Consider the following 14,228-nt stretch of genomic DNA (forward strand, 5'->3'; position numbering starts at 1 on the left):
CTTTGAACTGAAAGCCGTGAGAAAGAAAAGCAGTGCTGAGTTTTACAGGGTTAATCTGACATGAGTTCAGAGGTTAACATAGAAACAAGCCTTCACATAGACTGAAGCCTCTGGATCTTCATTCATGTTAAGTCTTTTCTTGTGTAGGGCTGGCAGGGCAGGCCTAAATAGAGAGGAGGGAGGTTCTTCAGTGTAAAGAAAAGACACTGAGAAAAGCCAGACGTTTTATACAGGCTTTTATTGGCAGCTCTGCAAGCTGTACAAGCAGAGCCTGAAGAAGATAATGCCAGAAGCTGTGTTATCTGTTTAGCACTGGTCCTTTCCCTTTGCCTGCCAAATCTTCAGATGACATCCCCTATCCCTCAAACACAAATGCCACCATAAACACGGAGTAACTAAATTCTGTCTTGAAGGCAAGCATGAAGTGAGTCAAGGTGACCAGCACTATTGCATTCTGACTAAAAGAGTTTATTCAAAAAGCAGTGAGCTTTCACTACTCTTCCAACCTGGGGAATAAAATGAGCATCGAAGGCCATAGTAAGGATTTCAGCGGCAGTGATCACTAATGTAGAGCAGAGGTCCACCTACCAGGAGTTGTTGTAGGTCATACAGTGAAGCTATGGAATATGAAATTAGTGTACTGAAGGAAAACAAATAGAAGGCCTTGACCTAGATGTATACACTAGCTATTGTGAGTCAAACCATCTTTCCCCTCCACCTGGAGAAAGTTAGTTAATGCTTTATTGCTTTTGGTGGTGGGTGTATCATAATTGGTTGTAGCTGAATATGAATTGCATACAGGAAATTTATAGAAGGGTTTTGGCTTGGTAAACTAGGAAATACAATAATCAAAATAAATTTTACTAGAAGATTTAATAGAAAATGAGGTAGTAATTAGAAGAGCTATTCTCTTTAGATTGTTTTCTTAAAGAATCAGGCCTCACACACTTTACAGTGTATCTCTGTCTCTATTCCTGACAGGGCTGTAAAGACCTCAAAGATGTTAAATTCCTCAGAAAGGATATTCAGAAAGTGTTGAAATATCTTCAGCAAATACCTGCAGCAAAAGCGCATTCCCCTGTAGAGACCAGAGATGTCCAATGGCTAAGTAAGTCACAGGTGCACCCTCAGGGGCAGTAACTCTATCCAGCTTCATGCTTGTAGCTCATCACTCTTCCACAGGCACCAGAGTCCAGCAGGAGTTTCCGAACATGGAGAAACATGGCTTTGCTAGTGCCCTTGTTCACACAACAGCCCATTGGTTTTGTGACATGGTTCACTAGTTAACCCTTGTGGCTTTTTGAAACTCACCATGAGACATTTGCCTTGCTCTTTGGCAGGAGTAGAGACAGCTATAATGTTTCTCCTTACTCTGGGCATTTCCCAGTATTTCAGTGTGCTTAGACCTTACTGTTTTCAGATGAAGAAGCTGATACACAGCTATGATTAATTATAGTAGGTACCTTGACAAGCTTGGGAGGTAGGCCAATACAAGCTTATGAAGTTCAGCAAAGTGATGTGCAAGGAAGGCCCTGCACCTGGGTTGGGGCAATCCCAACCCAAGCACAAATACAGGCTGGGCAGAGAATGGATAGAAAGCAGCCCAGAGGTAAAGGACTTGGGGGTGCTTGTTGATGAGAAGCTCAACATGAGCCATAAATGTCCACTTGCAGCCTGAAAATCCAACTGTAGCTTGGGCTGCATCAAAAGAAATGTGGCCAGCAGGTTGAGGAAGGTGACTCTCCCTGTTCTGCTCCACTCTTGTGGGACTGTACCTGGAGTACTTTGTCCAACTCTGGAGTCCCCAACGCAAGAAGGACATGGAACTGTAGAGCACGTCCAGAGGGCCACAAAGATGTTCAGAGGGCTGGAGCACCTCTTTTAAGAAGACTGAGGGAGTTTGGCTTGTTCAGCCTGGAGATGAGAAGGCTTCTTGGAGACCTTATTGCAACTTTCCAGTATTGGAAGGACAGGACACCTGTTGAGGGACTTTCTTCTCAAAGGCACACAGTGACAGGATGAGGGATAATGGCTTCAGACTGGAGGAAGCTAGATTTAGATTAGACATTAGGAAGAAATTCTTGCCCATGAGGGTGATAAGGCACTGGAACAGGTTGCCCAGAGAACTTGTGGAGGCTCCAACCCTGAAAGTGTGCAGAGCTAGGTTGGATGGGGCTTTGAGCAACCTGGTCTTGTAGGAGGTATCCCTGGATTATCTTCGAGGTCCTTTCCAACCCAACCCATTCTGTGAACACTTGATACTGTGAGACATTTTAGACTGGCCATGTTAAAACCACCTATGTATGCTTGACTCGACTCTAGAAGTGCAGTTGGAAGTGCAGTTCTTTTTGCTGGACAGGTATTGCTGTCTTCAGCTGGAGATGCAACTGCACTTCTGAACAGCTGTAAGTGTGGATACAACTTTAGAAAATTTTTTTTGGTTGGAGACTTCAAACTGTGTGTGTTGGTTGTCAGGTTCATGATTGATTTTGGGCATTGGTATACCAGCCGTAACAATGAAGGTGGCGTCACAACTAACATTTTCACTTAACTGTGTTTCTGCAGTGCTTATTAATTAGTTTTGCAAAAGCAGTAAGTTATGGGAAACTTTTCATATGCAAACCATGGGGAAGACAGGAATCTCTTGTTTAGAGTTGTGTAAGTTTGTTCACAGTATCACAGTATCACACAGTATCACCAAGGTTGGAAGAGACCTCGAGGATCATCGAGTCCAACCTGTCACCACAGACCTCATGACTAGACCATGGCACCATGTGCCACGTCCAATCTCCTCTTGAACACCTCAAGGGATGGTGACTCCACCACCTCCCCAGGCAGCCCATTCCAATGACTAATGACTCTCTTGGTGAAGAACTTACTCCTCACCTCGAGCCTAAACTTCCCCTGGCACAGCTTGAGTCTGTGTCCCCTTGTTCTGGTGCTGGTTGCCTGGGAGAAGAGACCAACCCCTTCCTGGCTACAACCACCCTTCAGGTAGCTGTAGAGGGCAATGAGGTCACCCCTGAGCCTCCTCTTCTCCAGGCTAAACAATCCCAGCTCCCTAGGCCTCTCCTCATAGGGCTTGTGCTCAAGGCCTCTCACCAGACTTGTTGCCCTTCTCTGTGTTCTTCTTGTTCCCATAAGCAGTGGTAACGATAAAAACTATTTAAATTGGTTCATTGGCGCTGGTGGTCACTATCTGCTGGAGTTCTATTATACTTCTCAGAATCACTTCCCCTAGTCAGGACAGTACTACTGTTTGATTTTTTTTTTTTTTTGGGTATTATGTATTTGCTGGAAGGAGAGCACTATTGTGTGTTTTTTGAAGGCGATTAAAACATAAAATAGATTTTCTTGAGAATACTTCATCTGCATTCATCACAATTGGTAATTGTTTTGTGTTCTGTAAGACTTTGCATGCTGTGCTTCTTGTTTGGCAGTGCATGTGTGTGAACCTCAAATTGGATTCCCACCTCAAGCCTTTTATCATTGTTGTTTTAAAGGTGCTTAGTAGACCAAAGCATAAAGCTTACCTGAACTCCTGTATTGCTAGATGATGAGCCTTTGCCAGATTAAGGCCCATTTTCAGCCATTTTGGAAACAAAGTTTACTGCATTTTAATTGATGCCTTCACCAAGTAGTTCTGAAAAATGCAAAAAACCCCAATTACTTGCTGCATAGAAGTGGGTGAAAATAGTATAGTTGTATGCAAGGTGGAGGCTATCTTTTTGAGCCAAGTACACTTGCAGTGGTTATTCCAAAATGCCAAAGGAATACATAATACTCACATATCCTATTAACAGAGTGCCTTGAAGTACAGGTAGGCAAGATGTGTGGAAAAAATGAGGCTTCTGCCAAACGTTTTCTTTGTAGGTCACTTATTGTAGTTGAAATTGCAGGGAGCATAGGAAGAAGCAGTCTATTAGCAAAGCCATGAAAACAAACCATTTTCCACTTCTAACAAATGTTGGACAAAAATATGCTTTAAATTTTAAGAATAAGTGAAGACTTGGCGAAAAATAAGACCCGGGTTTATCTGCATTTCATCAGGTACATGGCGTCCTGGAACACAGCCCACTGGCAAAAGCATGGGGAGTGTTATCCTTTGCAGCACTGGGAATGTTCTCTCCTGAGTTTGGCGCCAATGACCAAGCATTGCTTGTTCGCTGAAGTTCACACAGACTCCTTGCCAGGCCTGCCCAGAATGCTGTCTCCTCTGACTTCCTGTGGTCTTGCATAATATTTCCTTGCTTCTTGTATAACTGCAGCTTGATCTGGTCACTGCACAGTTTGTACGGCTGACTTTTTAAAAGGCCAGTCCTGCAAACGTGCAGCTGAGCCACGTCGGTGGTAGGAGGCGTCCCGGTGGTGACGCCAATGGAAGTGCCCTTCCACTGGGAAACTGCCAGTGCCAGGAGCGTGTGGGCATGCTGACATGTCTGAAAGCAAAAAATTGACAGGCGCAGCCTCATGATGAGATAGATGTGAGGCATGAGTTTGGATTGACTGCACCTTGGAAATATGCACTGCTGTCGTTCTAATTTCTACAACAAATACAGGCACTAATTAAGAAGGGGGGGGGGGGGGGGGGGGCAGGATCAGTGTATCAGTGAATGACATTCCCAGAGCACAATGAAATTCTCGTTAGTAGCCACGCAGTTAGAAGTCCTTATGTTTGCCCTGAAAATGTGCAGCAGGTATCCAGAGTATTAATTTACAGACAAGGGTAGTAAGTCAAAGTATTCAGGGAATAGTCTTTGCATTCTGCTGATTTTTAATGCTTCCATACAGTGTCTGCAAGTGTCTACTGTTGAAATATACAGTAATTTTACACTGCTGTTGAAGTAACTGTATTTATTACCATTTACCAGCTATTAGCCTGGGTTATTTGTTTGTATGTTTTGAAAGTGAATTTCATAGCAGTTTGTAACTGTATGAAGCTGCTGTTGTAACTTCATTTTATACAGCTTATTTCTCAAATGCTTGTTTTTACATGTATTTATGCATAGAACACTGTGTGTAGTTGCAGAACATTCTCTGTAACTCATTTTCAGAGACATTCTTGTCTAATGTAACTTTTTTTAGGACCCCTTTTTTAGGTGCAGTTTTTGAACTAGAGACTAGACTAGACTAGACTGGAGACTAGACTAGAATTAAACAGGTTGGAAAAGACCTTGGAGATCATCAAGTCCAACCCATTCACCCAACACCATCTGATCAACTCAACCATGGCACCAAGTGCCTCATCCAGTCTCTTCTTAAACACTTCCAGTGATGGTGACTCCACCACCTCCCTGGGCAGCACATCCCAATGGCCAATCTCTCTTTCTGGGAAGAATTTCTTCCTCACCATGAGCCTAAATCTCCCTTGGTGCAGCTTGAGACTGTGTCCTCTTGTTGTGGTGCTGGTTGCCTGAGAGAAGAGACCAACCCCCACCTGGCTACCCCCTCCCTTCAGGGAGTTGTAGAGAGCAAGAAGGTCTCCCCTGAGCCTCCTCTTCTCCAGGCTAAGCAACCCCAGCTCCCTCAGCCTCGCCTCACAGGGCTGTGCTCCAAACCCCTCCCCAGCTTTGTTGCCCTTCTCTGGACACCTTCCAGCAACTCAACATCTTTCCTAAACTGAGGAGCCCAGAACTGGACACAGGACTCAAGGTGTGGCCTAACCAGTGCTGAGCACAGGTGCACAATGACTTCCCTGCTCCTGCTGGCCACACTATTGATGATCCAGGCCAGGATGCCGTTGGCCTTCTTGGCCACCTTGGCACACTGCTGGCTCATGTTCAGCCTACTATCAACCAGTACCCCCAGGACCTTTTCTGCCTGGCTGCTCTCCAGCCACTCTGACCCCAGTCTGTAGCACTGTGTGCTGGGTTGAGGCAGCCCCCTTCCCCACCCCTGGCAACAATAAACACTCAGACAAACGGATTGCAAAAGTGATGGAAAGTTTAAATAGAAAGCAGTGAACATTTACAGAAAATCAAAAGCACAGTGATAAAGAAAAATCCCAAAACAGACCCAGAGAGATCCCATCCCCACCTGAGGGTACACCCGAGGCCCCCAGGGCTCCTTCTTCCCCCTCCCACTGCTAGGCTAGTCTCAGCTGGCCAGATCTGAGACTGCCCATCCCCCCCTCGGCCTTGGGCCTAGCCAGGCCCAAAGCCAGGAGACATCTCCCCAGTTACCGGCTGACGGAGGAGGAAGAAAAGAGAATGTGCTAGACTCCGCACTGGATCATATAGTGGTGCAAAGGATTGTGGTATGAAATACTACATAATTTCCTGTGTCCACCCCTCTGGGCTGGACTTCTGGACACAGGAAGTGAACATTGCAGGGGGGCACCCAGCTCAAACTGTAACACACTGCATGGGGTTGTTGTGGTCAGTGTGTTGAACCTGGCACTTAGATGTGTTAAATCTCATGCCCTTGGACTCTGCCCATCTGTCCAGCCTACCAAGGTCCCTCTGCAGAGCTCTCCTACCCTCTAACAGATCAAGTCCTGCCCCCAGCTTGGTGTCATCTCCAAATTTACTGATAATGGACTCAATCCACTTGTCTAGATGGTAGGCAGAGGTTGGTCTCTTCTCCCAGGCAACCAGCACCAGAACAAGAGGACACAGTCTCAAGCTGCACCAGGGGAGGTTTAGGCTGGAGGTAGGAGGAAGTTCTACACAGAGAAAGTGATTGCCCATTGGAATAGGCCACCCGAGCAGGTGGTGGAGTCACCATCACTGGAGGTGCTCAGGAGGAGACTTGATAGGGTGCTTGGTTGCATGGTTTAGTTGATTAGGTGGTGTTGGATGATAGATTGGACATGATGATCTTGAAGGTCTCTTCTAACCTGGTTTATTCTCTTCTCTTCTCTTCTCTTCTCTCTCTTCTCTTCTCTTCTCTTCTCTTCTCTCTCTCTTCTCTTCTCTTCTCTTCTCTTCTCTTCTCTTCTCTTCTCTTCTCTTCTCTTCTCTTCTCTTCTCTTCTCTTCTCTTCTCTTCTCTTCTCTTCTCTTCTCTTCTCTTCTCTTCTCTTCTCTTCTCTGACCCTCTCCGAACCTCTCGTCTCCGAACCTCTGTCATCAATAAAGATTTTGAACAGGATGGGGCCCAGCACTCATCCCTGGGGGACACCATTAGTGCCTGGCTTCCAGCTGGATGTGGCACCATTCATCACCACTCTCTGGGCTCAGCCTCCAGCCAGTTCCTAACCCAGCTCAGAGTGCTGCTGTCCAAGCCAGAGGCTGACAGCTTGGCCAAGAATTTGCTGTGGAGGATGGTGTCAAAAGCCTTGCTGAAGTCCAGGCAGACTACATCCACAGCCTGCCCTACATCCACGAGGTAGTCACCTGGGCATAGAAGGAGATCAGGTTGGTGAGGCAGGACCTGCTCTTTCTAAATCCTTGCTGGTTTGGGCCTAATCTCTTGGCCATCCTGTAAGTGCTGTGTAATTGCACTCACGATGACCTTCTACTGGTTATTTTGTGCTATGAGGCAGCTTTTCTGGTCATTTCAGAGTGTTTTGTTACCTTGTATTCTTACGATGAACATGTTAATAAGGTCAGTCTAGGTAATACAATGCTTGGAGAATTGTTGAAGTAATACAGTGGTGATACTATCAGCATCCAGCAGATTATTTTACAGTGTTGTGATTACCAGCACTTCTGGGGGGTATGTATTAAATAAACTGTTTTTGACAGATGGATGCAAAATCAGAGTTCCTAGTATGGCTTTACTGTACAGCGCTAGCAGTATGGATGCCAAATAAACCCAGTTCACCTCTAAATGCTTTTGCCACTGATGGAGAAGCCACTTTATGTGCCAGTACCAAGCTTGCTTCTCATTGATGGGTTTGGAGTCCTGGATAAGCTATGCAAATATGAATTGCATAGTAGAAGTAGGCTAATGCGGGGTTGGCCCTAAGATTAAGGAATAAGCGTAAGAACTACAAAGGGTGCTGGGCTGAGCATGTCTTAACCTGATAGAGAACACACTTTATGATCAATAAAGAGGAATTTCCTTTCTAAGTGGAAGCAGTTTGAATAGTCATGTTCAAAATGGATGGGCTGAGCCTTACTTAGTACATGGACTGGAAATGTTATAAGCACATTTGCTCTCTGAATCCAAACATAGCCACGTGTCAGAGTTGCATGGACATGTTCTTCCTGCTTTTCTGTTTTGCTTTTCTTTTTTCTTTAATTATTTACAAATGTGCAAATGGATGCTGCAGAAGGTTTAGGATTCTCATCTGCATAGACAGCCATGTACCTGCTGCATTCAGTGGAAGTTTTGTCTGAATAAACAGCTGAAGATTCTGCACTTGTATACATATCTAAATATGGACTTCAGTTGAGTAAACAAGTGTGTAGTTGTACTTGGTAATCTACTTTTGAAGCTGAGGAACACCCTGTGTTGCTTGTGTGTCTGAGTATGGGGCCACATCTTGAGCTTCAAGCAAGCTCATTCTAAGGATGCTGATTTCCAGTCCACATGTTTCAATGCAGGAGAGGAGTGATAGATATCTCAGAGGGGTACAGCAACCTCCGTCACTCGTGTTTTGGTGCGGTGAGATACTGCTCTCCTTTGAAAGATGTGTTAGGGCAGATACGCACTTTTAGAATGCCTGTGCTCACAGATAAGGGCAGAAGGGAGCAGTTTGCCTAACTAACACTCAGTGCTTTCAGTCCTGCTTGCCTGCCCTTTCCTGAAACTGAATATCTTGCTCAGTGTTTCTCAGACTGATCTTTTGAAGGAGCAAGAATAAACTTATCTAAGGAAGAGACTGTGTAAAGTCATAACTGAAAACACGGTGCTTACGTGCATTAGAGCTTTTTTCATGAAGTGCATTCTGCAGCTGGCAAATAAATACATGTAAACCTCTTCATGGGTGCTGTGCAGAGGGGAATGAGCCCTACTCCTTTATTTAGGTACTCCTCGTCTGAGTATCACAGTTGATAAAGAGTTGCTGATATTTACTTTATTTTATTCCATTTTCATAATTTATTTAATGAATCTTGCCCAGAGGCTGTAATCTGTTAGCAGGAAAAGCCAAGCTTGTAACATTACCACAAAACTCACTACAGTTCATGCAGTACTGTGACTTGCATGCTGTCATTAGGGAGCTGTGCACACAAGGGAATGCTGTAGGTGTGTAATAACAATTGTTATTGTATACTATAAAATATGGTCTCACTAAGTACTAAGGACCTAGGCAGTTGTGGAATGTCTTCGTTTACCCTCTGAAGTAGAGTGATTCTGCATATGTAGCCTCTTTGAGGACAGATCTAATAATAATAATAATTAGTACATCTGTATGTTTAAGTATGCTTAAAAAGCTTAAATGGATGCAGTTTGGAAAACCAAAATGAAAGAACTCTAAAACCAACATTAAGCTCCAGTGTATGCTGTGGTGAGGAAGTGCAATCTTAGCTATGCCACAAAGTAGAAAACTGAAAAGCTCTCTGGTTGTCAGATCAAGCAGAAATTAATTGTGGCAATGCCAGCGACGAGCAGTGTGAGCAATCTGGCAGTGCAGGCCTAGAGCCTGACATGGCGGTAGGCCATGCTCAGCATAAGTGCAGAGCCAGCTAGCAGTTTAGCAAAACAGTGCTGTGACTGCAGCATGTAACTAAAGCAGGGCACTGCTAGCTATGAACACAGAAAGTTATCTTGGGACAACAGGACATGCACCTGCATCAACAAACCTTGTGTGTCATTAGTAGTTGGACCAATAATCTATAATAGTGCAATGTGTGGTCACTCATAGGGACCCAATGAAGCTATGCCAACAATGCTCTCCGAGTTTATATAAGTTGTAGAAGTTCCCTTGCTACGCACTTCTGCCTTTCCTTTTCCTTCTTCTTCTATGCTTTACTGCGCTATACTCGCACCATAGGCCTGCACCATAGGCCTGCAATACTGGAACAATAAAGGAACAATACTCGATCATATTGGTCAGCTGTATTGACTCCAATGTCCGTCATCGATAATTAATAGTAAATATTACTGTTGCTTATGGTGCATTGGATTTTGTTTGTGGTTTTGAAAGCATTAGGGAATGATGGGGGGGTGGGGGGGGCACGAGCACAGATAGAAAATGCACTTTTTTGAAATGTCAACAAGAAAAAGGCCAAGAAAGAATGATGACATCTTGTAGTTTTCACACTTTGTTTTCTCTAAACAGGAGAAGGAGGCACAGATTTTAAAATTTTATTTCTTTCAGTAAGTAATTTTTGAAGTCGTGGCAAAGAAAATCATAATGTAGTGGACATTTTACTAGAGCATAAGAAGTACACTTTTGTTGGTGCTAGCTCTCCTGCAGGCTAGGTGAAGTTGTCTTTTGGGTGGAGATGGCATATGCAGCACTAATGCTGCCTGAGGGCTGGGAAAGAGCAAGGGGGCTCAGTTCTTTCTGTGGAACCCTGTTCACCAGCATAATTTTCTTCTGAGGAGACTGTTGCAAGTTACCTGTTAGATGGGAGGGCTGGTAGGACAGGACTGTGAGCTGCACAGAAAGCTTGAAGAGCAGTTTCAGCTCTTGAGTGTCATGCTGGCCTACCACATCTTGTAGTTTCAAAGGGTTTTGCTGAGGCGTGCATATATGCTGGACTTCAGTCATCAGAAGTATCTGCAGCCACTAGAGGTTTAACTTGGGGACAGTGCTTCTATGAAGATCTATGGACAAATGCATGGAGAATATTTTAGGGGAAGCATTACTCTGCCTTTTGTACACTTATGTAGGGCACGTTGTCTGCTGATCAAAATGGGCTGATGGGAAGATGCTGGACCTCATCAACCTCTCACCTGCCCCACCGGCACTCTTCCTGTGTATTCCTCTGTAGTCAAGGATATGCTGGGGGTAGAAAGGGTTGAAAATGGGGTAAACCAGCTTTACTTTCACTCTACGTGAATTTTCAGGAAGAATTTCTTCAGCTGAGTTCAGTGGCAATATGTGCTTTTCAAGCAGACATCCCCATTTATTTTTAATGTGTGCATGAATCAGCTTCTAGTCTGATGGCTAGTAAGGGCATTTATGGAATAAGTGTTTTTGTTGCTTCTGCTTTGCTTGTTTTGCAAGAAATTAATTTTTAATACTAACAACCATAATTATTCAATGCAAATTATTCCAGCTTTTCTCCAAATTGCATGTTAGTTTTTCACTGCAAAGCACATTTTACATCCCCTTAGCACAGCTCTAGCCTTGGCCTAACACTGGGGTATTATAGAGATAAAATACTAACCAAGGCTAGCATCATTTCCTGATAAACTGGAGCATCAGTAGGTTGCAGAGTTACAGCCTTGGAAGGCAGAGAAACAGCATTTAGAGCTCTCTGAAAGTCTTATGTTAGGAATTGAATAGGCATTACGAACAAACAGATTTTTACAAGGATTATGGGGACCCTGTTTGTTAACTTTCACAGTAATTACTGAACTGCTTTCTCATTGCTTAAAAACTGATGCTCTCATTTGTTTGCCACTGTTCGAACAATGTAGTGAAATACTTGGTAACAAATCAAGAGACTTGTGTCCTCAGGCCCTTTGATGCTTCACAGATCCAGGTTACACTGTACAGTATGTGGAACAGCATTGTTCACAGTATCACAGTATCACAGTATTGCTAAGGTTGGAAGAGACCTCGAGGATCATCGAGTCCAACCTGTCACCACAAACGTCATGACTAGACTATGGCACCATGTGCCACATCCAATCTCCTCTTGAACACCTTGAGAGATGGTGACTCCACCACCTCCCCAGGCAGCCCATTCCAATGACCAATGACTCTCTCGGTGAAGAACTTTCTCCTCACCTCGAGCCTAACCTTCCCCTGGTGCAGCTTGAGACTGTGTCCCCTGTGTTCCCTGCTTCTGCTGGCCACACTATTCCTAATGCAGGCCAGGATGCCATTGGCCTTGTTGGCCACCTGGGCACACTGCTGGCTCATGTTTAGGTGGCTGTCAATCAGCACCCCCAGGTCCCTCTCTGTTTGGCAGCTCTCCAGCCACTCTGACCCCAGCCTGTGGCTCTGCATGCGGTTGCTGTGGCCAAAGTGCAGCACCCGGCACTTGGACTTGTTGAATGCCATCCCATTGGACTCTGCCCATCTGTCTAGTTGATCGAGGTCCCTCTTCAGAGCCCTTCAACCCTCTAACTGGCCAACATCTGCTCCTAACTTGGTGTCATCTGCAAATTTGCTGATGACTGACTCAATCCCCTCATCCAGATCATCAATGAAGATGTTGAAGAGGATGGGGCCCAGCACTGATCCCTGGGACACACCACTACTGACTGGCCGCCATCTGGATGTGGCACCATTCACCACCACTCTCTGGGCTTGGCCCTCCAGCCAGTTCCTAACCCAGCACAGAGTGTTGCGATCCAAGCCTCGAGCTGACAGCTTAACCAGCAGTTTGCTGGGGGGGACGGTATCAAAGGCCTTGCTGAATTCCAGGTAGACCACATCCACAGGCCTCCCCATGTCCACCAGACGGGTCACCTGATCATAGAAGGAGATCAGGTTGGAGAGGCAGGACCTGCCCCTCCTAAATGCATCTTGGCTGGACCTGAGCCCTTGGCCATCCTTCAGGTGCGCAGTGATTGCCACCAGGATAATCTGCTCCATCATTTTCCCTTGCACTGAGGTCAGGCTGACTGGCCTGTAGTTTCCAGGTTCCTCCATCTGACCTTTCTTTTGGATGGGGACCACATTGGCCAGTTTCCAGTCATCTGGGACCTCACCGGTGAGCCAGGACTGGAGGAAAATGATGGAGAGCGGCTTGGCCAGCTCATCTGCCAGCTCTCTCAGCACCCTAGGATGGATCCCATCAGGTCCCATGGACTTGTGAGTGTCCAAGTGGCTCAGCAGGTCCCGAAACAATTCCTCATGGATTTCTGGGGCATTACACTGCTCCCTGACCCAGCTCAGGAGGCCACTTGACCTGAACTCCTGCCTTGCTGTTAAGGCTTTTGGCACCGTCCCCCACAGCAAACTCCTGGCCAAGCTATCAGCCCATGGCTTGGATGGCAGCACGCTACGATCGGTTAGGAACTGGCTGGAGCCCAGAGAGTGGTGGTGAATGGTGCCACATCCAGCTGGCAGCCAGTCAGTAGTGGTGTGCCCCAGGGATCAGTGCTGGGCCCTGTGCTCTTTAACATCTTTATTGATTATCTGGATGAGGGCATTGAGTCAATCATCAGTAAATGCTGACCATACCAAGCTGGGGGCAGGAGTTGATCTGCTGGGGGTTAGAGAGGCTTTGCAGAGGGACCTCGACAGACTGGACAGATGGACAGAATCCAACGGCATGAGATTGAACACATCCAAGTGCCGGGTTCAGCACATTGGCCACAGCAACCCCATGCAGTTCTACAGGCTGGGGTCAGAGTGGCTGGAGAGCTGCCAAACGGAGAGGGACCTGGGGGTGCTGGTTGATGGTAGGCTGAGCATGAGCCTGCAGTGTGCCCATGCAGCCAAAAGGGCCAATGACATGCTGGCATGCATCAGGAACAGTGTGGCCAGCAGGAGCAGGGAGGTCATTCTACCCCTGTACACTGCACTGGTTAGGCCACACCTCGAGTCCTGTGTCCAGTTCTGGGCCCCTCAGTTTAGGAGGGATGTTGAGTTGCTGGAACGAGTCCAGAGAAGGGCAACAAAGTTGGTGAGGGGCTTGGAACACAAGCCCTATGAGGAGAGGCTGAGGGAGCTGGGATTGCTCAGCCTGGAGAAGAGGAGACTCAGGGGTGACCTTATTGCTCTCTACAACTACCTGAAAGGAGGTTGTAGACAGGCAGAGGTTGGTCTCTTCTCCCATGCAGCCAGTACCAGAACAAGAGGACACAGTCTCAGGCTGTGCCAGGGGAGGTTAGGAAGTAGTTCTATCCAGAGAGAGTGATTGCCCGTTGGAATGGGCTGCCCGAGCAGGTGGTGGAGTCACCATCACCGGAGGTGTTCAGGAGGAGACTAGATAGGGTGCTTGGTTGCATGGTTTAGTTGATTAGGTGGGTTGGATTGGTTGGACACGATGATCTTGAAGGTCTCTTGCAACCATGTCCTATTCTATTCTATTCTATTCTATTCTATTCTATTCTATTCTATTCTATTCTATTCTATTCTATTCTATTCTATTCATTAAACATCCCTCCCGCTCCTAGCAATGTTTCTGCTGTTGTTTTAAGATAAATTGTGGACATGGAATAGCATGCATGTCTGGAGTAAGAGCCAAAGGCTTCAGCTTTGGCAGAGTA

At 46.0% G+C, this 14,228-nt stretch overlaps 1 protein-coding gene across 2 annotated transcripts in view; it reads left to right on the forward strand.

Annotated features, from left to right (window-relative positions):
* Positions 1-14,228, forward strand: part of EPAS1 (endothelial PAS domain protein 1) — a 95,434-nt gene that overhangs the window by 12,833 nt on the left and 68,373 nt on the right. The window contains exon 1 of one of the 2 annotated variants that reach the window (XM_068158890.1): positions 1,086-1,108. The exons of the other annotated variant lie outside the window; for it this stretch is intronic. Within the exon in view, the coding sequence (XP_068014991.1) occupies positions 1,101-1,108 (8 nt within the window). The 5' untranslated portion in view covers positions 1,086-1,100. Of the gene's footprint in view, positions 1-1,085; positions 1,109-14,228 lie in introns of those variants that run through there. 2 annotated transcript variants of the gene reach the window in all.

The sequence above is a fragment of the Melanerpes formicivorus genome, unplaced genomic scaffold (genome assembly GCF_026170545.1).
Source record: "Melanerpes formicivorus ecotype bairdi unplaced genomic scaffold, bMelFor1.0.p_v2 SCAF_43, whole genome shotgun sequence".
Classification (NCBI taxonomy): domain Eukaryota; kingdom Metazoa; phylum Chordata; class Aves; order Piciformes; family Picidae; genus Melanerpes; species Melanerpes formicivorus.